We start from the raw sequence: 24,182 nt of genomic DNA, 5'->3' as shown, positions 1-24,182 counted from the left end.
AACAGTCCTGTGAAACAGGCCAATACTCATTTAATTGAAATCTAACCTGGCAACTTTTTCATTTGGTTTGGCCCGGTTCAGGTCTCAGATCTAGGAATAGGAACACAGAATGCCAGTATCTGAGCAAGGGATGGTGGAATAAGGGGTGGCCTGGGGAAACGAGTGCTGGATTGCAGCAACGCAGAATTACATTATTTTAAACTGCAGGGTATTTGATCTTCACGATCTGGAACAAATTCTGATCCTTTAAGGGTCAGTGGAAACAGAATTTCATACTAATTCTTAGTATATTTGCATTTTTGTATATTGAATTATCATGTTGTCATAGTATTTTTATGACAATAGCAACTCAAGTTATTGTATTTTTTAGCTTTCAGAGTATATCAGTGTATCACAGTTTGTCTTTTGTCATTAAATCGATGATCAGCATTCTGACACTGACTCCACACAAATCTGGCTAGAATTAAAATTAAGTGTTAAGTCTTAAAGAAGAGTATTTATCTTGTTGGTATTTGTAATAAATATTTTATTAAATATTTACATATTCTATAATTGGTGCATTATAAGATGTCCTAATAGCAGCAGCTATGGCTGTGTAAGATTAATTCTCATTTCAAACTTCTTGTACCATTTCTGTTTGACTATTTGGGAGCAGATTTCACCATTTAGACTTCAAAACAGAGAGAAACAGCTGCAGCCTGGAAGAAAAAAAAAACCCCAAACCACAGCATAAAGACGTATTTTACTTAAATTCCTTTTACAAAAGCTGATGGCTACTCAGCATCAGACAAAACTTGTATATAAATGCAAGGCTATGCTAAGTGATGTGGAAATACCAAAAGACTGTGAAATACTTTCTAAGGAGTTGTTAACACGTGCCTGAGGCTGTACTGCTGAGTTGCAAATTTAAGGGGCGTGTTTTCATCAGTATTCAAGTCATCTGTTAGTCAGCAAAGGAGAAAGGTAAATAAAGCTAAAAACACGTGAAAAGTTGCCATGAATTTTAGAAATTCCATTTTCTGAGCAATGCAACAGCATAAACTTTGATTTTTGATGACTTCCTTAGCTACTGCTCTGAAGTGCAGCTGTAAGTCCAAACACCTTCCTCACAGAAACTTCCATTTTTCCTGGCCCAGAATCTTAAGCATAATGTTACTATTCAACTCTCAAAATGTGAACATCTTTGATATCACCTAATGGTAAATAAATACAGGCCTGGAGAACTGAGCCTTCTGGAGCAGAAATCAGTCGTTACATGTTTCACAAGCCATGTATGTATCTGCAATCCACTAGGTAAATAATAAGAAGTAAACAATAACATTCGACCATTCTCTGAAGCATCTCTATGATGTCCATGACATCACTATGTAATTACTGCTATGAAGATGAAGCACTCTTGAAAAAGATGCAGAGAAACCGGGTTTTCCAAATAACTGGTAAATGTTTTCATGTGTGCCCAGTGCCAGCCCAAGGACAGCAGAAATTTTCATCTCCTCAGGCGTGACCATGCAAAGTGGCATTACAGAGATCATTCAAGTGCTCAATCATTCAAGTGAAGAGCTGTAGGACATCTGGGAGCAGTAACTTCTTCAACTATTCCTAATAAATCTGCAGCCAAATATGAGCCGGCTGTGGTTCCCCAAGAGGCTGAGCACTTGCAGCTTGAGCTTAATGAAGATCTCTGTTAAAAAACCCCCAAGACTTAAAGCACAAGGACAATTGTGGAAACACAAAAAAATCACTAAGACTTGCTAACCAAGTAATTAAAAACTGAATAAAATCTTTACAGAGGGAAAACTAACAATTCATTAATTCAATTCCCTTCTACAGGCTGGAGAATGGAAACTTCAGGAGTACCATCAGAGTTTTACTGAGAAGATCCAGATTTGGATTTCTCAACTCTCAAATACTTGCGGCACCTAAAAAAAAAAAGAAAAAAAAGCTTCTGAAACTGACTTTCGATTTTTTATAGGAGTTTCTGCAGGCATACTTGCTACTTCCAGGCCATGGCCATTATTCAGCTATTTATGAGAAGCTAGTGAATAGGATATTTATAATGCATACATAATTCCAAGTAAATATCAAATTTATATTAAAAATATTAGGATGTGAGAAGAGGCCAGTGCTTTAAGAAACTACAAAGGCAACCCTTACAAGGAGGGAAAATATCTTCTATGTAGTTGCAAAAATGTAAACATGATTCTGGCCATGTAAAATTCTATTTACGTACATAAAAGATAATGCAGCTTTTGTGCACAAAACCAGCTTATGGCAAATGTAGACTCTCCTTAGTCTTTAGCATGAAATATTGACATAATAAATACATACAGATTCATATATTTCTAGAAGATGCAAGGAGGTGAAGAAAAAACAGCTGGTTTCACATGGATAACTTGATTTTTAATGGGCATATGGCAATTATTCCAGGAAAATGTAGCTCTTTGAACACTGAATAAGGGAAAAATCCAAATACATTTAGCACAGAAGTGAAAAATACCTAAACCTCTTGCAACAGTCCCAGTGTAGTTGTGTGCAGCCTTTACTGCCCCTTGAGTAGAATGGCTGCATAAGCCAACTCAAGACTGGTTCTTGGGAAATTTCAGCATCCTTTCACGCTGAAATGCTTACCCCTCTCTGCATGAAAGGCTTTACACCCCTGCACTGATTCTTCCTGCATTTGAGAATCCGAAGCTTTTCTCTTTCTCAACCTGTTCTCCCAGCCCCCAAAGGAGAATCCCACAGGGCTCCCCCATGCCTGTTTTACAGGTCAGTGGGCCAAGAACACACCAAAAGCTTTGCTCTTTTTATATTCTATATTCACATGCTGTGCAAGGCAGTCCTGTCATGCCCATCTATCCTGATGCTTTTTTCCCCGTTTGATAGGAAAAAACTCAGTCACTTTACAAATGAAACAAGTTAAAGGGACAAAAGCACAAAGTAGCACATAATTCAGGGGTTTCTGCCGATTAGATAGCTTTGCCTTGCTGTATCATGCAGAGCTGATCGTACCCGTGATTTATATTAATATTATAAATAAATTGGAAGGAGAGAAGATTTCAATTTATCCAAAGCTATATAGAAAACATGAAGGGCTGTATGTAGTTCAGCTTAATTTACACAGACAACCAACCTGGCCTCAGGGGACAACTCAGGAGATAAACTTGCAGTTGGCAAAGCACCTCAGCAGCATCTGGAATTGAATGGCATAAAACTATAGGATATTATAATTGTAAATATATAAGGGATGAAGATAAGACTGATCTTAAAGGAAATACTGTCTGTGGACAGCAATTGCCTTCCCAAGAGCTCTGTAAGAGGAGGAACTCAGGGACCTGCATAGCCTCTCCCACAGGAGGTTACTACGGCGACTCAATCCCTGATGACAAGGACGATGCTTCCCAAGCAAAACCAAAGGTCTGTCGTCGCAGTAGCTTAAGGCACATTCCCGGTATCCCCATAGCTACCGCTGGGCAGAGTCCGCAGAACAGCCACGCTTAGGGACGGCGTGGGAGCCAGCGGCTGCTGCCGCATGGTGAAGAGCGGCGCCGGGGAAGGGCCGACAGCGCCCGCGGAGGGACTGCTTCTCCGCACAGCCGCGGCGCCCCCGAGCCTGGCCCCGTCCCCGCGCCCATCCCCCCGGGCTCCCCGCGGATGTGCCCCCTGCCCGCCCGGCATTCCCGGGCTCCCCGCGGATGTGCCCCCTGCCCGCCCGGCATTCCCGTGGCAGGGCGCTGCCGGTGCGCGCAGCCCCGCCCGCCGCGGCCCCGCCGCCGCGCACGCGCACGCACCCGGGAGCGCCCCGGCGGGAGCGGCCCCGCGCACGCGCGGCGCGGCCGAGGCCGGTCAGAGCCGCCGTGTGGCGCCCGCCCGGCCCCGGCCCCGGCCCCGGCCCGGCCCGGCCCGCCCTGCGCGCAGCTCCCCGCGGGGCGGGGCCGCCTCCGAGGCCGCCCCAGCGCGGCCCCGCCGGGCCCGGCCGAGCCCACGGCATTTCCGGGGGAGGGCGCGCGGCGCGGGCTGGCGGGGAGCGGCGCGGCGCGAGCAGAGTTGACTATATATGGTCAAAGGCAGCGGAGAGCGGCGCGCGGCGCGGGCGCTTCCTGGTTCGCGCCGCGGGGCCGAGCGGGGCTGAGCGGCGGCAGCGGAGCGACAGAGCCCGGCCCGGCCGCGCCCGCTGCCCTTCCCTGCCCGTGCCTGCCGCCGCCGTAACAAGTGGGCGAAGATGCCGTACGAGATCAGTAAGCTGGCGGGCGCGCCGGGGCGGCGAGGTTCCGGGCGGGGATGGGGACGGGGACGGGGAGCCCCGCGGGCTGCGGACCCTCGTGCGGCCCCGCGGGATGGCGCGGAGCCGGCGCTGCCTCGCAGCGCCCTGACAGCAACAAGTGACGGTGGCTGCCGTCAGGGCAGGGCGTGTGCCCGTAGCGCGGAGGCATTAAGCGCCTTCCTTTTATTTTGATTTTTTTAAAAAAAATTATTATTATTTATTTTCCTTTTATCCCATTTCTCCCTTTATTTTTCGTAGAAAAAGTGTTCGCCAGCCTTCCGCAGGTTGAACGAGGCGTTTCCAAAATTATTGGAGGTGATCCTAAGGGCAACAATTTTCTCTATACCAATGGAAAATGTGTCGTCATCAGAAACATTGATGTAATGTATCTTGATTTATTTTGTTTTCTAGTGTAAAGCTTTCGCTAAGTTTCATTTTCGCTCCCTGCCCTTCCTTTAACAGCCTGTGCTTCATTCAGTCTTGGTGATTTCAATCGAGGTCACAGATCCCTGATCAGCAGCAGGAGAATAAGTAGAGGGCATGACTCAGGCATAAAACCATAGGCAGCGACAGTAAAAACATGTAGAAAATCTGGGTAAAATGTGCAGTTCTTTCCCTCTTCGCATAGGACTTAAGAGACGAGAGACCGGTATATTCTGGTTGGCCCTGTTTATCTTCTTAGGTATCACTATTATGAAGTTGAGTGCTGTGTTTGCCTAATAAATGAGCTCTTCCTTCTTTGCTGTTTTGGGCCCTTAGCCTGTCAGAGAAGCATGTAAATACTTGCAAACCCGTATCTTTAAACGAATTATTCTTCAGCTTCTTTCCCCCCACCCAGCCCCAGCTCGAGGAATCAGACCAGTTATGAGTTGCTGGACTCCATAACAAGCTGGATGCAAGTTCTCAGCCCTGCTCACAGGGCATTTTGCTCATTGATTAAATATTAGAATGCCCCAGTTAATGTTTTCAGTAGTGTGGAGGTTTGGGTTTGGTTTTTTTCTCTGGTGCTAACTAGAGAAATGGTAAGAGTTATTTGAAAGATTTCATTTCAAAGATGGCATCCCTTTTAAAAGCATGGAGGAAACGTTGCATGTTTAGGCCATTGTCTTACTACTGGTTTTTAAAAAATAAATTTCTTCTAAGTGGTTGCTTATTCTTTAGAAATCAAATTCTCCCCTAGATTTACTTTCCTACTGCAGATTTGGCCTGCAGCAGGAAGGGCTGCGGGGGGAGGGGCAGGACATACCTCTGGAATTTTTAGGTCTCCACAACAATGGATTTGTTTATGGCTGCTTCTCTAAATCACCTTTGTAAACTGAGCTGTTTCCCTCTTTTACCTCATCACCCCCACTTTATTCAGACATTTCTTCACTGTCATGTAGTAATAGAAAAGTGCTACTAATAACTAAATTCCTTGCGGATTTCTTGATTGCTATCAGTTTAAATTTATCCACTTAAAACCAAAAATAATCTTGCACTCTGGTTTCAGTATGTCGGTTTAATGTCTTTGTAATAGTGTTTTGCTCTTGGTATCAAGAAAAGTTCAAGTTTCTGAAACCAGAAGCCCCAGTTAAAGCCTGTAATGGCACACAGTGTGATGAGAGAAGAGGGAAAAGCCACTCTGCTTACATTACAGTTTCTGCCCAAGTCATGAATGCTGACCTCCTCCCTTGCACTGTCATTAATGCTCTTCTGACCCTGATTTGGAGGTTAAATTGGAAGAAAGCAATTTGCTTTGCCTGAATCAGCTCACTAAACATTAGCCCAGTCCAAATGTGAGCCCCAGCATGCGCTGCGGGGTGTAGGGCACATGGTGACCTGAGAACAGGCGAGGTAGGGTTGTGGGAATTCAAATTTAAACTGTTTAAACTCCCAAGGAAAGGTGAGAATAGAAGTCACAAATCCTTCAGTTTTATGGTGCAATTCATGCTGATATGCAGACCTATCCAACTGACAAGGCGAGTTTGCTTCTGTTAATAATTGACAGGTGACGACAGAATATATTGTAGCAATAACACAAAAACTGACCTAAACCTGTGCTGTGGCTTTTGTGCTGGAGAATGTTGCAGTTTGTAACCTGATGTGCAGGTGTGTCCACTCTTAGTAAAGAGCTATGCAGTTTATGAATGATATAGAAGCCTCTCTAATAGTTTGTAACAACCAAATGAAATGCTGGGGGGTTTGTGTGTATTCCCTCCATGAACAGTTCTCCAATGGAATGGTTGTGCTCGAATTAAAAAAAAAACAGGTCATCAAAATGCAGTGATCACCTTTCTCCTTAAGTCTAAACCTATCTAGCATTAGCTAATCAGATGAATATAGCATTCAGGGTTAATGCTTGATCTTTGAGCATGATCTAGAGACTTCCTTTAACAAGAAGTAGTTCTGGAGCAGTGCTGGAAAAGCACTGTGAGAAAGACTAATGATATTTTTAAGGTTTCATACTTCATTAATATTTTATTTTCATGGGTCTAAGACTACTTTGAAGCTTGGAACTGAAACTGCTCACTTTCATATGTGGCTCTGGTTTCAGTGTTTGAAATAAGCCACATAAGCTCACTGCTGGTTTAATCTAGGTACTACATTTGTCCCAGCTCACACTATAATTTTCTCCTAAAATATCTTTTTAGAAGTGTTTTTTGGGGTTTGGGCTTGATGTGGACAACATGCAAGTTAGAAAACTGACTTTACAAGCAGAAATAATACTATTGAATAAATAATGTACAATTTGACAGCTCTACCTTATTACCTGGTTTCTGGAATCTATTTACCATAACTTAAATTTGGGACTCTTCCATTTAACCCTTTAAGTTAGTCTCTCAGCTTAGTTTCCCAGACTCTTGGAGATTCTTGCTGTAAAGTAGCACCTACTTATGTATGCCATTAATAACAGCATGGGGAGGAGGGGGGGATTTGAGCTTCCTGAACATGTAGGTGATGCAGATGTAGAATAGGGAAAACATTATCTTATCTTGCTCAGATGAAATCCAGTTGGGCACAAAATGAAGATGGATGCATGCTGTAAGTGCAGATGGTTGTGACTTAAGTAGGGCTACAATGCACTCAAGCAATGCCTAAAAGCAGGAATGAAAAAGAGCTCCTTTTTGCATGAGCAAGCAGTATTCTGTCTCCGGAGATGTAACAGTACTGCGACAGCAAGAACTCTTGTGAGCAGGAGACCGCTTTCTAACACAGAGCGGGTGTTTTAGTTTTTCCTGATTGGATGGCTGAGTCATACCATAACATCAGGTGGTTTTCTGGTTGGATTGAATAAATCTGTATTAATTATAGCAGTTAAAATGTAATTTTGTTTTGATCATATGAGTCAAGTTTCTGGAGCTGGAAGAAGCCTGTTAAATGGTAGAAAAACATTTCTAAAGAGTAGTGCATTACTGTTATGGCATATATACATTATAATTGGGAGGAATGCAGAATTACATTTATACAATTAATTTGAAAGCAGTTTTTTGCCTTGATGCCATCCTTTTTTTGATTTGTGTGGCACTTCTATTGTGTAACAATACTGATCTGCTGAGACACTGAGTTCATTTTATTGTCCAACGTGAAGCATCTGAAAATGTAGTTAAGACTGAAGAGATAAAATTATGATAGAGTGGCAGTGAATTTTTTTCAGAATTCCTGTACAACTCTTGATACAAGGGAAAACACCTTTTCCTGTTCTGGTCTGCTGGCTTTTTAAGCAGATTGCAATTGTCAAGAAAGAGCAAGCCTAGCGCACCTCATTGGTTATTGAGTGATTTTGGGTACATGGTGATGGTTAACTGCAGGCTCAAGTTTCATACTTGACTACAGTAGAACTTTAGATGTGTGCTGCAAAGCACAGCTCATATTTAGTATTCTGCTTGGGTAACTGCATTATTCTTGGGCTAGCCGTAAAAAATGCTTGGCCTGTTATTTTGGAGAGTGTTTTTCTATTATTCAGCAGGTATTGGAGAAGAAAGGGTCCCAGCACTTCAGGCTTCCTTAAGAGGAAATCTTTTTTTTGTGCCATTTGTTAGAAAGTAGTGTGTTGCTCCAGTGGTCTCAGCAGTGTTCTGCGATGTGTACTGCACTTCTCACTTTTAGACAATTGCTCAATTTAAGCTGGAAGGAAGGGTGTGAGAGTGGGGAGTGCAGGGAGATAGTATGATTTTATCTTTGAATTTCTGATTTTATTCCTTTGAAAAGGAGGAAATACAACTTAGTACGTTTTTTTTCCCTTTAAAATAGAATCCTGCAATTGCTGACATCTACACTGAGCATGCCCACCAGGTTGTAGTTGCCAAGTATGCTCCCAGTGGATTCTACATAGCATCCGGAGGTAAAGTATCCATGTGTATGAGATGTGTGGACAGAGCTGTTGAAGTTACTGGCAAAACAGTAGTAACGCTTCACGTGTGTGTATGGAATATGCAGTCACTGTGATGTGCTTTGGTGGAATTATGTACACATCTCTGAAGGAGGAATGATTTCTGTTGTTATTCCTCTAACCTCTTCCTTAGGCAGTGAGTTTAGTGACATTCTTGGTCTTTTTAAAATGTATTATTTCGATTTTAAAAAAACCTGGAAAGGAACCCTGAATACTTAGTGTGATGAAGACTTGTGTAAATGCAGCAGAGTGCAAAGTTATTTCTGAAATACAGGACTGTTGTTTGTGATGTTAATAAACCTTGATATTTTGTGCAGGGGAGGGATTCTAAAACTGTGTGTACTCCTTTCTTTTCCCTTCTCCCTTCTTCCTGACCAAACTTGGCAACATTTATGACTTTTGTTACCTTTTAACCTGAACCAAAAAAGCTTTTCTTGGCAAGTTAGCAGGGAAAGAGGCTCGGTCTCAGTTTCCATATAATGCATATGAATCAGTAGTCTGAGGATGTGCAACATAAATTTTTACAGTGTGAATTTCCTGTATTACAGCAGTTTTTGACTACTGAAGAACTAAACAAACCCCAGTTACTAGAAGCTAGCATCTAATAATTGATATTTTTTTCAGGAGGACTAGTGTACAGTGAAAAATATTGATAAATACAATACTATAACTTGTATTTCTTACAAAGATTTGTAGCTAATATATGGATTTTTTAAAAAGTGCTTGCCATTTTCAATTAGAAATGCTTCAGAAGCAAGTAATGTGCCCAAATACAGACATATTTTCAAAGTAATATATCTGAAAACAAAACATTCTGAATATGAGCCCCTTAGAAAGAGAGTACAGTTTCTTGCAAAGGTCTTAGTAGAATGGGAGTTTCTCTTGCAGCAATTTCAAGGGAACTGTATTTTTTAAAATGTAAAATGTTCTGTCCTTCTTGGTTTCCTTCATATCAGAAAGCTATATTAAAATAAGTATTTTTGGAGTACTAGGGAACCTTTAAGAACACTGATAGCACAGCTTTTTTTTCTTTTTTTTTTTTTCTCTTTTTCTCACATTCTTGTCTGAAAGGGACCACAGCCAGGATTTCTTGGCTCAGTCTTTTGTGTGTGGACCATGTGTCAAATTGAATACCCTCTTCTGTATTCTACAAACTTGGTGCTCTAGGTTTATGCAGCACTTAATCCTCATAATAACTATCTAATTTGTTCTTGTAGTCTTTTAGATTTCCAGTCCTTTGTAAGAGAACAGTAATAGATACTGTGCTAGGGAAGTATTTGGTTGATTTTTCTCAGAATTTTTGTCATACCCAAGTGAAAGAGTTTAGGTTGCAAAATTTCCCTTAAAAAGTGAGTTCTGTATGTCATTTATAAATAGTTTTGTGATACTGCTAAGCATGGGGTCTGAAGATAGATGACCAAGCTGTTTAAGCTGTTTCTAAGTATAACATGTAAGATTCATTTCTCTATCTATAAATCTGCATTAACCATGCAGACTGCATTAATACTTCATGTGCTTCATGAGACAGACCTTTAGCAATATGCTTTTGGCTTTTATGGTAATTTCTCTTATAGCAGTCATAGCAGATGTAGTAATGGGAGATACTGCAAAGTTAAAGCTCTGTGTCTCATCTATTAATAGATGGAGAAAACAATTCGATTTTAAAGTCTGCATTAAAATTCTGCTTCAATAACAAATTGTCTCTATGAAAGTCTGAATCTGTCCTTTTAGAACATGATTTAGAAGATCAGTCTATGACCAGGTCCCAAAAATGCAGGGTTGCTGTATGTTTAAATTGAACTGTAAAGATGCACCAATAAATGGTGAACAGAATTTAAGCATTCTGCTGAGGTGAAAGACGCATATTTTAGCATGTGGTTTATTCTAAAACAGTGGCTTTTTTGAAGGGTACAATACACACAGACTTTGCTGTGTGGGTTTCATTAGAGATCTGTAAATTTGTCTGTGTGTAGAACAATTCCTCCGGTTACAATACTGCAGCACAGTAATTGCTCTGAATAGCTCTTGGGTTGTACAATACTGAGTGGAAACAGTGAGCCAGGGAGCTTTCATTATCTTAAGTCTTAAATTGTTAACTGCTTGTGCTGTGTGTGCTGCTTTTGCCATTACTGTTCCTGAATATTCTGTTGCATTCCTGTGTAGTATTCCAGATAGTGCAGGCATCCACACGCACCATTAAGTGTGTGCATGCTTCTGTATAGAAAAAGTACACTGGTGGGTGTGCATGAATTGAGTTCTGTGGACAGAAATCTCTTAGTACTTCTACATATGCCTGGTATTTGTATGCAAAACAGGTCTCCTTTGAAGGTACAAATTTGTAGTGCATCAACCACTGTCCACTGGACTATTCCCTTCTTGTAGATGTAGGGTCTCCTACTTCCCAGTGAAGGGTCAGTGAGCTGTCTTGTAGCTGCTGGGCAGGGGGGCTGGGCTGGCTTGTTCTTTGTGATACTAAACACATACCAGCTGACAACATTAAAGTTCCTACTCTTACTGTGCAGTTCTTTCACGTGTCAAGTGTTTTCTCTGTGTGTTGTATTTGGTGCTGCATGTCTTGAATCATAATATCTGGTTAAAAACCCAATTTGGTGAAATGGATATAGCCTTCAGCATTCCTAAATCAAGTGATTTGTAGTAGTTGTAACAGGGTAAGGTAGTAGGTCCCTAGTACAAGTGTTCAGTGTAGCTGAAAATCTGTACTCTGGCAGATTGAGTCATGTGACTGAGTCATGCTGGAACAATAGTTATATTTTGTTTTATTATGGCAGATGTCTCTGGAAAGCTGAGAATCTGGGATACTACACAGAAGGAACACCTACTGAAGTATGAGTATCAGCCATTTGCAGGAAAAATAAAGGACCTTGCATGGACTGAAGACAGCAAGAGAATTGCTGTGGTTGGAGAAGGAAGGGAAAAGTGAGTAATTCGTGTGTGTGTGTGTGTCTATATATAGATACATACATTTACTGTAAACCTCTGTATTCTAACAAAGCAAGTTCCTTGCAGAAAGCTTTTAATTCTTCAGTGGAAGGTAATCATTGCTTTTTCCCTGTCTAGACTTCAAGTTGTGCTGTTCTGCAACAAAATTCTCTATGCAGTGTTTGACAGCTGTAAATTAGTTGGAAAATACAGTTCTGTTACAATTGCTTAGTTTAAAAATTGTATGGGACTTGTTTCTTAGAGGTAGGTGGGTATTGTGTTCAAGGATAGCTGTTTGGTGGATTTTTTTGTCAAATTCTGATAGGGTAGGAAGGAGAAAACACAAGGTTTATTTCCCCTCCTCCTTCACTTACTGGACTCGTGGTCTTATTCAATCGATTGAATAAAAGTTTAAAAAATGAAAGTATCTGAATTTTCTCCTTTGGCAACATGTCTATATTTTTAGGCCTTATTGTGGTAGTTTAATGAAATCACAAGTGGTTGTCCTTTACCTGACTAAATGAGATGCCCGTTCAGGTTTGTGTCCTCCTTTTAATGTTCAAGGACTGTCAGAACCTGAAGGTGGAGTTCAGACCAGGTAGTCTTCTGCGTAAAGGACTAAAAAGCATCGTGTGGTCCTGTTCACTGATTCCCTGTACCATTTTTTAATCCCTGTCAAGTACTGTGTCCTTGAAAAAGATTTTTTTTTTTTTTTTTTTGTTCTCCATTACTCCCTCTGCCCCATCTGCTCCTGGGTAGATACAATGTGAGTTAGCTCTCCTCTTCCAAAAACTTGGCCAGCTTCCTGTTAGATGGATGTGCTTTCAGTCTAGAATATTGTTGAAGAGATTCTAAAGAAGGCCTTTCAAATAGCAATGCTCTGGCAGTTCAGTGCCTCTGTATTGATTATACCAGGGGGTTTTTAAGGTGATTTAGAGTAAGAACTAAAATGCTTTTAAAACTCTTCTTCCTTAAACCTTTAAGTAGTAATATTTGTAAAGTGATGCTACCCAATCTAGGCTAAATAGCCAGATAGATAACTGTGATCCAGTGTCATTGTTATCCTAGCTTTCTGCATTCTGTGTAGTGGCTAGGCAGATGGAATAATTTACTGCTTTCTTTTATAAACTAACAGTCTTAGTGAGGAATATACATTGGATCTCTGAACGTTAGAAGCTTTATATGCAAAACTTGATTGTTTGTCCCCTTCAGCAAACGTCTCCTATTGAGGATTAGATTCTCTCACCAGAAAGATCTCAAATAGCCTTCAGGGAACTATGATGTGCTTGCATGAGATTTAATGAGATGACCTAATTTCTTTTCTTTGAGTGCACTCAAATCTGCAGATTGCAGATGTTCAAGGAGTTAATCCGCATGTAACTTTTATGAATTGTAGTTATTGTGTGCTTTCCTAACTAGATTCGGAGCAGTGTTCCTGTGGGATAGCGGCTCTTCTGTTGGCGAGATTACTGGGCACAATAAAGTGATCAATAGCGTGGACATTAAACAAACAAGACCATATCGGCTGGCAACTGGCAGTGATGACAACTGTGCTGCTTTCTTTGAGGGACCGCCATTCAAGTTCAAGTTTACACTAAGTGTGAGTTTAAGTTTAGATGTGGCTCTGTTAAACTGTGCAGCAGTTCTTGTCGCAACTAGCTGTTATAACAAAAGTTCTCAGTTCCCCCTTTTGAGGCATAGATGGTGTCAAGTGGCTTTCTTAAAATCATGTATAGCCAAAAGCTCATCTCAGTCCAAGAAAACTGAAATAAATGACTGGTTAAAAAGAGAACCTGAAGCACTTTTTCCAGTATTCTTTTTTCTTTGTCACTAAGTTATGGAAGGGGTGAAGTAGGGTGTTTTAGTGGCCCTATTGATGCTTTCAGAGCACTGTTTCTCAGTGCAGACATGTAGAATTTTTTAATACTTTCCAAGGTGCATAATTCAAGAAATGTGGTGACTTTAATGGAATTTTCCAATCTGATAACAAATGCTCAAATCTGAAATCCCAGGGCCACTTAGAAAGGGTGAGTGTAGATGTTTGAAAGCATAACTTAATTTCTACCACATGGAATGGGTATGTAATGACTTGTGTGGTCAGTTTTCTGTTTCTACATTCCTTTGAACTTTGTTTCTTATTCTATTTGTTACAATCTCTTAAATGAAACGAAGGCTGGAACTACCACAGTTAAGGTATCACTTGTTGCTTAAGGCCAAAGAAAACAAAAATCCACAAGCTTCTGCAGCTGTTTTAATGGCAGGAGGTCTCTTGCCTCAAAAAAAGTATTGCAAAGATACTGGAGATTATTGCAGTAGTAGATTAAAAATGTTTATTTTGTATTTTAGTTTTAAAAACAGTGTAGTATGCCTTTTATTTTCTTACATATAAGCCTTGAGTAGTCTTCATATGATGACTTTAGTAAGGATGCCGTTCCAGTTCTAGAAAAGGAATTGTTTTGAGCTCTGCGATCCAATGAAATGATGTAGTTGCCTAATATATTTCTGTACTTAAGCTGATACTTGCATTTTGCTAAGCTGGTTCTTTTGGGACTCTGAAGTCCGAATTACTTACCAGTGCTGCTTAGACTGGTATGTGATGCAGTCTTCCTTTTAAAGTGATATATGGTTGATATATGGGATTCTGGTATAGGCTGTTATATGGTTTAGATTAGAGCCTGCAGTATCATCGAGGGGGGAAAAAAAAAGTATAGTTGAAGAAAGTAGGTTAGAACCTGCCTTCCACAATACTAAAAATAGTCTTCCAAATCTCTCTGCATGGGAGCTTTGGCCTCATTGTGGTGTTTCCCTATTTAATGTGTGTTTTCTAGTTTGCATGGTTTGAATAGTCTCCTACTTGTAAATAGTCTATTTGGGGAGCATACATCAGTCTTGCCTCATTACTTCACAGAACTACCACTAATGCAGTCTCCCAGAAATGGAATTTCAGTAAAATAGTAACTTATTCGTCATGCCTGTGGTTTCTTTTTGCAATAAGAAGGATAAAATACTCTTCTGTGTATAAAACTCACTGCACAATGAAGCAAGAGTTGAAATCTGGAGAACGTTGCAGAAGAATTTAATGACCTGTGGGGAAGAATCTTGTGTTTGCATGTAGGTTGCATCTGACTTTTTTTTACTACTTATCCCTGAAACCGGGTACTCATTCTCCTGGTATGCACTGAGTTTTAACTACATCAGTAATGATGTCACAGTGTCTTCCCTGGACTGTTCCTGATCCCCACGATTCTCTTCAGGTAGAGGCTAAACTTGCCTCATAGCAATTCTCTACAGCAAGCATCTCCTACACAGCTAATTTATGGTTCAAGTATAAGAGAACTTCTTTGTTACTAGGTTGTCTTCTATGTAAAACAGTCTGTTCTTGTTTTCTGATTCTTACTTTCTTCCTACAGGACCATACACGGTTTGTGAACTGTGTGAGGTTTTCTCCTGATGGGAACAGATTTGCTACAGCTAGTGCAGATGGGCAGGTAAAAAACAGGGAACTTTTTGTAGTGATTTTAGCATGAGAAGTTTTTCTTGTGCATTTTAGGAATAGGATTAGTATTGTAAAATTCACATTGCTTCTTTTCTTATGCCAAAAAATGACTGGTTTAAACTTTTAACTATCCTCCTGTAAATCTGTAATAATTGATAACTGGTAATAACCAGACTATTCTTACTCAGATTTTTTTCCCCATTCCATCTCCCTAGCATTCTCTTACGGATTATTTTGGCAGGAACATGTTGGACTTTTGGAATATGTATGTCATTATGATCCTGGGATGTCTAGCTGAAATAGTGAATTCATAGATAGCAACATAGCTCCATGTGTGCTCCCTACTGATAAGGGCAGGTTGACAATGATACTGTTACCACAGGTAGCTTGTCCTTCTTGGAGGGCAGACTCCCATGACAGCAGTGTTAAGCAGCTGCCATCACAGCAGGAGTCAAAACTGTAACATCTTCCATAATTTCACGTCTGGATCCAATGTACAGGGGATTTGCTGTGATTATTTACAATTTTCATCTCAATCATTTAGTCTTAATTATTCAATGCAGTGTAGCTTGTGCCTCTCCCTAAAAAGGAGTCTAGTGTATCAAAGTATCAGACACTATCTTGGGGGTTTTTCTATTACTGCTTTTCCCTTTAAGTTGTATGTCTTTGTGCTCTTTTAAGATTTTTGTCTATGATGGGAAGACTGGAGAGAAAGTGTGTGCTCTTGGTGGAGGCAAAGCACATGATGGAGGTATTTATGCTGTAAGTATTACTTCATTTGTGCAAATGATCCGTAATGTTTCATTACTCAGCTCATGAACCACAAAGTCTTGAATTAATAAATGCATTTGCTGTCTTGTGGTGACATTTGTTTTTACAGATTAGTTGGAGCCCTGACAGTAGTCAGTTGCTTTCTGCTTCTGGAGATAAAACAGCTAAAATCTGGGATGTCAGTGCTAATTCTATTGTAAATACTTTCAACATGGGATCAAACGTGTTGGATCAGCAGCTGGGTTGCTTGTGGCAGAAAGACCACTTACTGACTCTCTCTCTGTCTGGCTATATCAATTATTTGGACAAGAACAATCCAGATAAGCCTTTACGTGTCATAAAGGTAAGTTCTGTTACTGCATGAGTTTCTGCAATAAATGACTCAGTGGCTGAAGTTGTCAAGATGGAATAGTAGCTACTGAAGAATAGCTTTGTTAAATTAGCATTGCCAAACAAGCTGTGCATGACTGTTTCTTGAAGTCATATGAATCAAGAAGTTACTATGTTACATGTGTGACTGTGCTTTGTGCAAATACACAGACTATTTCATTTTAATTAATGTTATCAACTTATCTTTTGTTGCAGCTTTTTAAGCATTCTTGAGATGAGAAAAGAAATACAGCATAGATAGAAAACTACCAGTGATGTCTCATTCCCCCAGAACTAGTGTATTGTGGACAAGGTGACTAGGGTTACCGTGCAATCGAACTTTAATTTTAGGATTTAAAGAGTTCACTGACACAAGAGTTCTTCTCATGGGAACTTACATTTTTACATGAACTAGAAACAATGTCCCAGATTTTTGCCATCACTGCTATAATTCTGGAAGTTGGTGTGGGTACATGACCATATTTAGTCCTCTTCCCTGAATCATAAAGTGCCTGAAAAGCAGTGAGGAAAAGGCAATGAAAGTATTTTGGCCCATCAGGCTAATAAGGACATCCATGATGCTTACTGTTTCTCTTCAAGGACATAGCAATAGCAGTGCTGTAACAGTTAAATGACTACACTGCAAAATAGTGGTTTTTATACTGGATGACTTTTAACGCTTGTGAATAGCATGTTATTTTCTGAATAACCTATAATTCTTCTCAAGTAGGTGTATGTATGTGTTAAAAATTGCTCATCAATAATTATTTATGTCCCATTCACAGGGTCATAGTAAATCAATTCAGTGTCTCACTGTGCACAAAAATGGTGGAAAGTCCTATATTTACTCTGGAAGTAATGATGGTCATATTAATATCCTTTGAATGATAAGTGATAATTCTTATAGTCTTACAGTTTTAAAGAGCTCATTAGGAGAGGTGAAAAAGAAGCCCAAAGTTTATTGGACACAAGTGAATATTTTGTCTAAAGAAGTTTATTTTGCTTTCCCCTAATACCTGTTTTTCTAGTTGCCTTCACACTTTCCTGCTAAATATAAGCCAGCTCTTAATTTTCAGTTGCTGCTTCTTCATGGTAGGTAGCTTGTTAGTATGGAGGAACAAGTAGATCTACAAATTAGCCTCTTGTAACATCAAGAAATAGCAATACATATTTTCCACTTATGACACAATATGCAGAAAGTTACATTTCCAGCATTCTGAAGCTTACAATTGCAACTACAGTTCTTTATCCTGCCTTTAAAATGGTGTCATGTTGGCATAAACCCTTATAAATATAGGCCCTGTTTCTTTGCAGACCTGCAACCATGTTACATGAGGGAAAGCCAGTGTTGTAGGCCTTCAAACTAAAATTCTTTAAAAAGTATTTTCTAGTCTCAGACCTAATGCTAATTATTCCACTATTTGCTACTGTTTGTGGTAGGTCATTTAGCTCGCTATAGAACATCAGAGGCTCACTTAATAGGTATTATGAGACTGCCTATGGAGCTTGTCAAGTCTCCATCCCTAGAGATACTCAAAACCTTACAGAACCCTGCAGCCTGTCGTAGCTGACACCAGTTGGAGCAGCAGGTTGGACTAAATCTCAAGAGGTCCTTTCTAACCTTAGCTGTTCTCTCACTTACTTAACTTTTCATGGTGTGGTACCTGACTGCACCAGTATCTTCAAATGTTCCTTAATTCTATTATGCACATTATTGGGATTCTGAAACTGGAGAGAATGATGGCTTTTCTGGGAAAGGCCACACAAACCAGGTTTCTAGAATGGCAGTGGATGAAATGGACCAGCTGGTTACCTGCAGTATGGATGACACTGTGCGCTATACCAACCTTAGCAAGAGGGATTACAGGTTAGTTAAAATGTTGCCTTTTATTGCAGTATAATTGTTTTGCAGCAAGAGTTTTATTGATTTTATATGGTAAAAAAAATTATGCTGGAGTTTATTTAGGTTTTATGTTACCATGGAAACTGTAGACATCATTACTGTATCAACCTTATGCTTTTTTCTGACAATGAGAAATGCATCCCAGGCTTTTCAATTGGTTTTATCCCTTCCACGGGAGACCTATCTTGTACTGAGCAACTTAGTTAGGGGCTGTAGGAAGGGTGTCTGCTTTGTGATTCATAAATATCCAGAGTAGTGGTGATAAATGTGGTTAGGAAGGGTGAGACACAGCTATTTCTTCATGGAAACCAGAATTTAAGCAAAAAAAAAAATTAAAGAATCCTGTTAAGATAATCTAGTTAGTTTAAAAATTAAACTATAGTATTGCAACATTAATTTTCGTTTCAAAGGTGTGCTACCTGATCAAGACAGTAAAGCTTTAAACAAACAATAGGAAACTTTGCAGATTAGTACATTCAAAAATTAAATTATGTGTGTTCTTGATGATTAGTGGGTGATTATTTGAATAGGCAATTTTAAATAATAGTAGAGATGGAATAATTTTTTTCTGCTTTGTCCTTCCTGCTTCTCTGCCTTGGCATGTCTTCTTCCAGTGGCCAGGATGCTGTGAAAATGGATGTTCAACCAAAATGTTTAGCTGTGGGTCCTGGTGGTTATACTGTAGTTTTATGCATTGGACAAGTAAGTATTAACTTGTGGATTATCAACAATTGCTGTGTTAATAATGCCATATATGGTAACATACAGATATTTAGTGTGGGGTTACCTTGTACATCTGCAGAATTTCCTAATAAGAGCTGTAGGGAACATAATTCAGCAGGATACTTGATAGCCTTGTCTTTTTTCATCCTGTACCAATTTCGCGTTTATGTATATATTTAAATTTCAGAAAGTCCCTTGTGTGGGTGTATCTATATTTGTTATCAATACAGCTTTGTGCTGGAAGGTTAAACCAGTCAGACTCATGCTCTTGCCAGATTTGTTCAGTGACATGATTTTGGCAAAAGGATGTTTTTCTCCTGCATTTTATTTTTCTGCAATTAGTCCAACTAATTAATTAACTAATGCTGTTGTACAGCATAAGAAGCTCTAGCTTGCTTGCCACTAGTATGCAGATCACAGAAAACCAGAGACCTTGCACCAAGGCTCTCTTGTACTGAAATATTATTAACTTCTAATGTTTTATGCTTTCTGTATGGGTGCTGGTTTTGTGCTTGGGACATTTGATAGTGTTGTCCAAACCTGTTTTCATGTGAGTTAATGCCAGTTATCCATAGACTAGAACTGGATAGGAAATAGCCTTTAAAGTTTAACATTGCAGAATTAACTTGCAACTAATTTGGTCCTGCCTCCCTCCCTTTAACAGTGAACCAGGAAGGGAGTAAGCATTGCTAAAAATACTGGTTTGTTTATTTCATGTTCAAACCAAGTGAAGCAAAGCTGAAGGCAATGGAGGATGCCCTGCACTGCATAATTTAGAACATGAGTACTCCAGTACAGCAGATTATATGTGTTAGTCACCACATGTAGGCTTTTTTTAAGAATTAAACTGTTCCCTTAAGGTGAGATACAATAAATTTCTGAGCAACCAGAGGGCATTTGTATTTATGACTAAGCAATGTGGCTTAGTATAGTTTTATATTTGGTACTTTGAAGAAGGGTCTTAGTTTCTGGTTTTCTACTTACAGATTGTCTTGATGAAAGATAAGAAAAAATGTTTTGCAATTGATGACCTTGGCTATGAGCCAGAAGCTGTAGCCATTCACCCCACAGGAGGTACAGCTGCAGTGGGAGGAGCGGTAAGGTTGCACTTCCTAAAACTGTACTACTTTGAACACTGGAGCAAGTAACAGAAGCATTTAATAATAGTAGGTGTGTTCTGTTGAGAAGTAGTAGGTGACAATTTGTAACAACATCAGTATTGTATCAAGTAAGTTGTGTGTATTTGGTGTTCCTGGGCTTTCATTCCCCAGGTTCTGCCACAATTGTGATCTAAAGTCTATTTCACTTCTTTTTGAATTTAATCTTTTCTTGTATTTGCTGTTTTTAAATTGCTAAATTGTTTTTACCCAGTGTGTTCTTGAAGTTAGCAAATTCTAGAAAATGGGTCTATTTCCGCACTTGGTGGATTGTAGCCAGCATGTGACAGGTTATTTAAAGTTCTTCTTAACAGAAGCACTACCAGATAGACTTAATGTAAAAAGTTCCAGAAACTCCTCTTTCTATTGTAAAATTATTTTTCTACCTTTTCTTCTTCTTTGCTATTAATTTGCAGGATGGGAATGTCCATTTGTATTCAATCCAAGGAACCTCATTGAAAAGTGATGATAAGACTTTGGAAGCTAAAGGTCCTGTTACTGACCTGGCATATTCTCACGATGGTGCCTTTCTTGCAGTCTGTGATGCAAACAAAGTTGTCACTGTCTTTAGCGTCGCTGATGGCTACGCGGTAAGAATTGTTGGAGCAAGAGTTGACTTTATTTAAAAACAAATTGACAGCTCATGTCTAAAACTGTTGTGGTGAAGTATATTATAGCTGCTGAGGCTTAATTGTAAATCACTGATGTAAATTTGATGTTTCTGTCACTGTTTACCTGCTATTTTGGGGTAGTATTAGCGTTTACAGCAGCCTATGTGAACCCTCCAGATCATAAGAATAGTTGAGGAAATGTGCAGCATAGGTTGGCTGCTGGGAAAACACTGAAACCCACCTAATAAAAAAATGCATAGTTGAAAAGGGGAAGGAGTTGGATTCCCAGAGACTAGCAGTAGTTAAATACAAAAAGTTCCTTTGGGTGTGCTGAACCACTAGTTTGTTCGTTTTGGTTTTTTAAAGGAAATTTAAAAAAAAATACATGCCATGTCTTTTAGAGAATTTGTATGCATTTTTGTAAAATGGACAAGAATGCAGGCTCAGTTTGATAAGAATCATGAAGTACAATAAAATTCAATGAAGTAAATAAAGCAGACTTGGCAATAAAATTCTGCTGGCTCTGGCACACCATGGTAAGGACTAAGCAATGAAAGGGATGTGCTAGGAGAGGGAGTCTTGCTTTATTTGCCAATCTGTCTTTTAACCAAGAACCAAAAAATGGGCAATTTCCACTTTTCAGCCCAAGCAGTCAATGTGTATCAGTCTGTAAAGTCCTTAAGCTTTGACTAAACAGCACTGAAATAAAAATGCAGGATGGATTCCACAAAAAACATTTCATTTTTTAAGTAAAAATTGAAAGAATTTTGGCTTGAGAAATATCTGTGGGATTATTTTAGAAGCCTCTAAATTGCATATGCATATAACAGATCAAGCTTTAATAGAAAAACGTCTTAGTGGCTTTTTACAAGAGGTTTGTATTTTATTGGCCTAGTAAGTGTTTAAATAAATCACATAAAATGAAGCCACCAGTTGGTTTGCTTAGTGTATCCATCTGCACCTGAGATATACATTGTCTGGAGTCTTGCAGTAGCTTGTTCTGATGCTGCACATTGAAAGTTAGTGATTTCCTGAAGTAGCTTTAACTACTGGAATGACCCTTGTCTCCCGAATTTTCAAATAGGAGTATAACGTCTTTTACGGACACCATGCGAAAGTTGTTTGTATTGCGTGGTCACCAGATAATGAACACTTTGCTTCTGGAGGCATGGACATGATGGTGTATGTTTGGACTGTGAGTGATCCAGAGACCAGAGTCAAGATACCAGGTATGTTTTCTTCAACATGCTACTTTTGAAAGTTGCTAGTAGTTATTGAAATCCAACACTGTTCCTGTTTTCTAAACTAATGGTAAGCAGGCTTTGAATGTTCCCAAAATAATTTAGCCTTTATGTTAATCTCTATCTAGTCACATTAGCTGGAATTCTATTGTTATGTTATTTTTGTAGTTACTTTTAAAATCCAGTACTAGTATTTAATGCAGCTAAAAATCATGTTTGGAATGTGCTGAAGGTTACCTTGTCAACCCAGCATTCCTAATTCTTTTCTGTTACTTTGCACTGCGATACAGATGCTCACAGACTACATCATGTAAGCGGCTTGGCGTGGTTGGATGAACATACTCTGGTAACAACATCCCATGATGCTTCTGTTAAAGAGTGGTCTATCTCCTACAATTGAAATAAGCCCCCTCTTTGGAAGGACCTAATCAGGGACTAGAACTACTGCAGTGGAACATAGCATTTCTCTTAAAGAATCTGTATTGGCCTCTGGGTCTGCTGTCATATCCTCATATCTTTACAGGGTGTTCATATCTGTAATTAAATGTACTTTGAAAGCTTTAGCGAGTAACAGTTTGCACATGAAAAGCACTTAAATTATGTCTGGAGCTTAACCTTTGTGCTGAACATTCCAGAGGCAACAGCCGAACAAGTTGGTGTGCAAGGTTCAGGCGCAAAAGATTCAAACTCAATCAGTTGTTCTTTTCTAACCAAGAAGCATAAGACTGTACAGCATGAGAGTAATACTTCTCATTTTTTCTAATTACAGAACATTTCTGTACTAACAGTCATAGTAAGAGTATTTAGTTGTGGTCTGAAACCAATCAAGCTGTGTGCAGCTACTGTATAGTGCTTTGCTTCTCTATACTGCACCAAACTGTTGCCTCAGATTTTCTCCTCCAGATAAGAAGATGGGGTACATACATAATAAACTTTTTATGTATTTCATGTCAAATCTTTGTGGTTTATTTTAAGGTGGAAGTGTGGGATTTTAATGTACTTACTGTTGTGGGTATAATGTTTACAAATAATCGTTGTGGCAACTTCAGAAACACAATTGTTACTTCATGAATTAAGACTGTCTCATCATTTCAGTGTCAGAGAAAAGAAATCATTCTGTTGCAAAGATTAAAGATATTTTCTGTTTGAAGGAGGAGAAGCATGTTATTGTTTATAAAATGCAGTACTTCTACCACCTTTTGGAAAATACAGGAATTAAACCAAGTGAAGTGTTGTTATGACTTGAAGTGATTTTTGAGAAGATAGTGTTTGCTCAGTAAGTTTTATGCCTTTGCATGTGCAGAACAGTTGCATGAAAGCGTTATCTCATGCGAAGAGATCCTGATGTTGTGTTTAGTTCCCTTCTCACACTCCACAACACATTTAAGTGATTTGAAGCTAGCAGTCCAACAAGGGTGGAGGAGGACACTCTGATGCAAAGTAGTAGGAAGATTTGTTACTATCTCTGATGGCCAAAAAAGAGCTGTTGCTGTCTAGAAACTTGGAAGACTTCAAAAAGTATTTTCTCTGCTAAGTCTCTACCACTACCACCACCACCTTTCCAGTTGTCTTTGGGTTTTATTAAGCTTTCCTTTCTGTGTGGACTTGCGTGTTTTTTTTACCATATTTCTAATGACACTAATAATACAGCAAATAAAATGCTTTTGCTGCTTCTCATCCTGTGGACTATTGCTCAATTGCTGAAAAAAAAATTGCCTTTCAAAAATGAAATGTTGGTGAAACGTCTTTTAAAAAGGAAAAATGTTGATTTCTTTTTAGGAGTGGTGATCAGATCTCTCCTAGCCTGCAAACCAACATCTGCAGTGGAACAGTTGACATAGAAGAAAAAAAATCTAAGAAGTGGATATTTTGCACCATGATTTCTTTGTGTTCACTGTGGCTCTCTATTAGCAGTTTTGCATGTATGCTTACTAACAATGCAAGGACAAAAGAAGTTTTGGAAAAGGATGTGTTTGATATTTGGCTTAGGATCCAAATGAACGAGGTTTTCTCAGTGTCTAGCCCCTAAAGCTTGCATAGAGGGACTGACGCAGCAAGCAATTCATCCATTGTTCCCGAGTCTGATCTGGAAGAGTTGCTGGTGAATCTGCTTAGTGGGTTCATGTGGTAGTTGAATCCCTGTCATTTAAGTAATTATAAGGGGGAGGGGAGGAGGAGTTAAGCAGTTATCAGAGCTTGTGCACTGTGCCTGATCGGTGATGTGTAGGCTGAGCAATTTTTTGATTCCTCAAAGACCTTGTAATAGTGCTCCTGTGGAATGCCTGTTAGTTAGAAACCCTGCATTGACATTTGTGTTTGGATGGCAGGGAGGGTGACTGCT

General features: G+C 39.5%; 1 protein-coding gene and 1 long non-coding RNA gene across 2 annotated transcripts; one reads left to right on the top strand and one right to left on the bottom strand.

Annotated features, from left to right (window-relative positions):
• Positions 1-505: 505 nt before the first annotated feature.
• Positions 506-3,603, bottom strand: LOC125326792. Its single transcript, XR_007204000.1, has 2 exons — positions 3,131-3,603; positions 506-1,919 (listed from the first exon to the last, which is right to left on the bottom strand). It is a non-coding gene; the product is annotated as an uncharacterized LOC125326792 (long non-coding RNA).
• Positions 3,604-4,014: 411 nt separating this feature from the next.
• WDR1 (WD repeat domain 1) lies at positions 4,015-23,518 on the top strand. Its single transcript, XM_048304299.1, has 15 exons — positions 4,015-4,235; positions 4,520-4,641; positions 8,492-8,582; positions 11,420-11,567; positions 12,990-13,170; positions 14,981-15,058; positions 15,748-15,828; positions 15,947-16,180; positions 16,992-17,079; positions 17,917-18,073; positions 18,724-18,811; positions 19,819-19,929; positions 20,406-20,579; positions 21,685-21,829; positions 22,132-23,518. The coding sequence occupies exons 1-15, from the start codon at positions 4,220-4,222 to the stop codon at positions 22,239-22,241; spliced, it is 1,824 nt and encodes a 607-aa protein (XP_048160256.1). The 5' UTR covers positions 4,015-4,219; the 3' UTR covers positions 22,242-23,518.
• The last annotated feature ends 664 nt before the right edge of the window (positions 23,519-24,182 follow it).

The sequence above is a fragment of the Corvus hawaiiensis genome, chromosome 5, assembly GCF_020740725.1.
Source record: "Corvus hawaiiensis isolate bCorHaw1 chromosome 5, bCorHaw1.pri.cur, whole genome shotgun sequence".
NCBI lineage: Eukaryota > Metazoa > Chordata > Aves > Passeriformes > Corvidae > Corvus > Corvus hawaiiensis.
The sequence above is the reverse complement of the archived record's forward strand: the minus strand, read 5'-3'. Positions and strand labels throughout refer to the sequence as shown.

What these genes read in the sequence shown, in the direction of transcription:
- WDR1 (XM_048304299.1), top strand. An exon ending in TAGTTTTATGCATTGGACAA is followed by an intron (nt 18,812 to 19,818) that starts GTAAGTATTAAC and finishes TTCTACTTACAG; the next exon opens with ATTGTCTTGATGAAAGATAA. An exon ending in CAGCTGCAGTGGGAGGAGCG is followed by an intron (nt 19,930 to 20,405) that starts GTAAGGTTGCAC and finishes ATTAATTTGCAG; the next exon opens with GATGGGAATGTCCATTTGTA.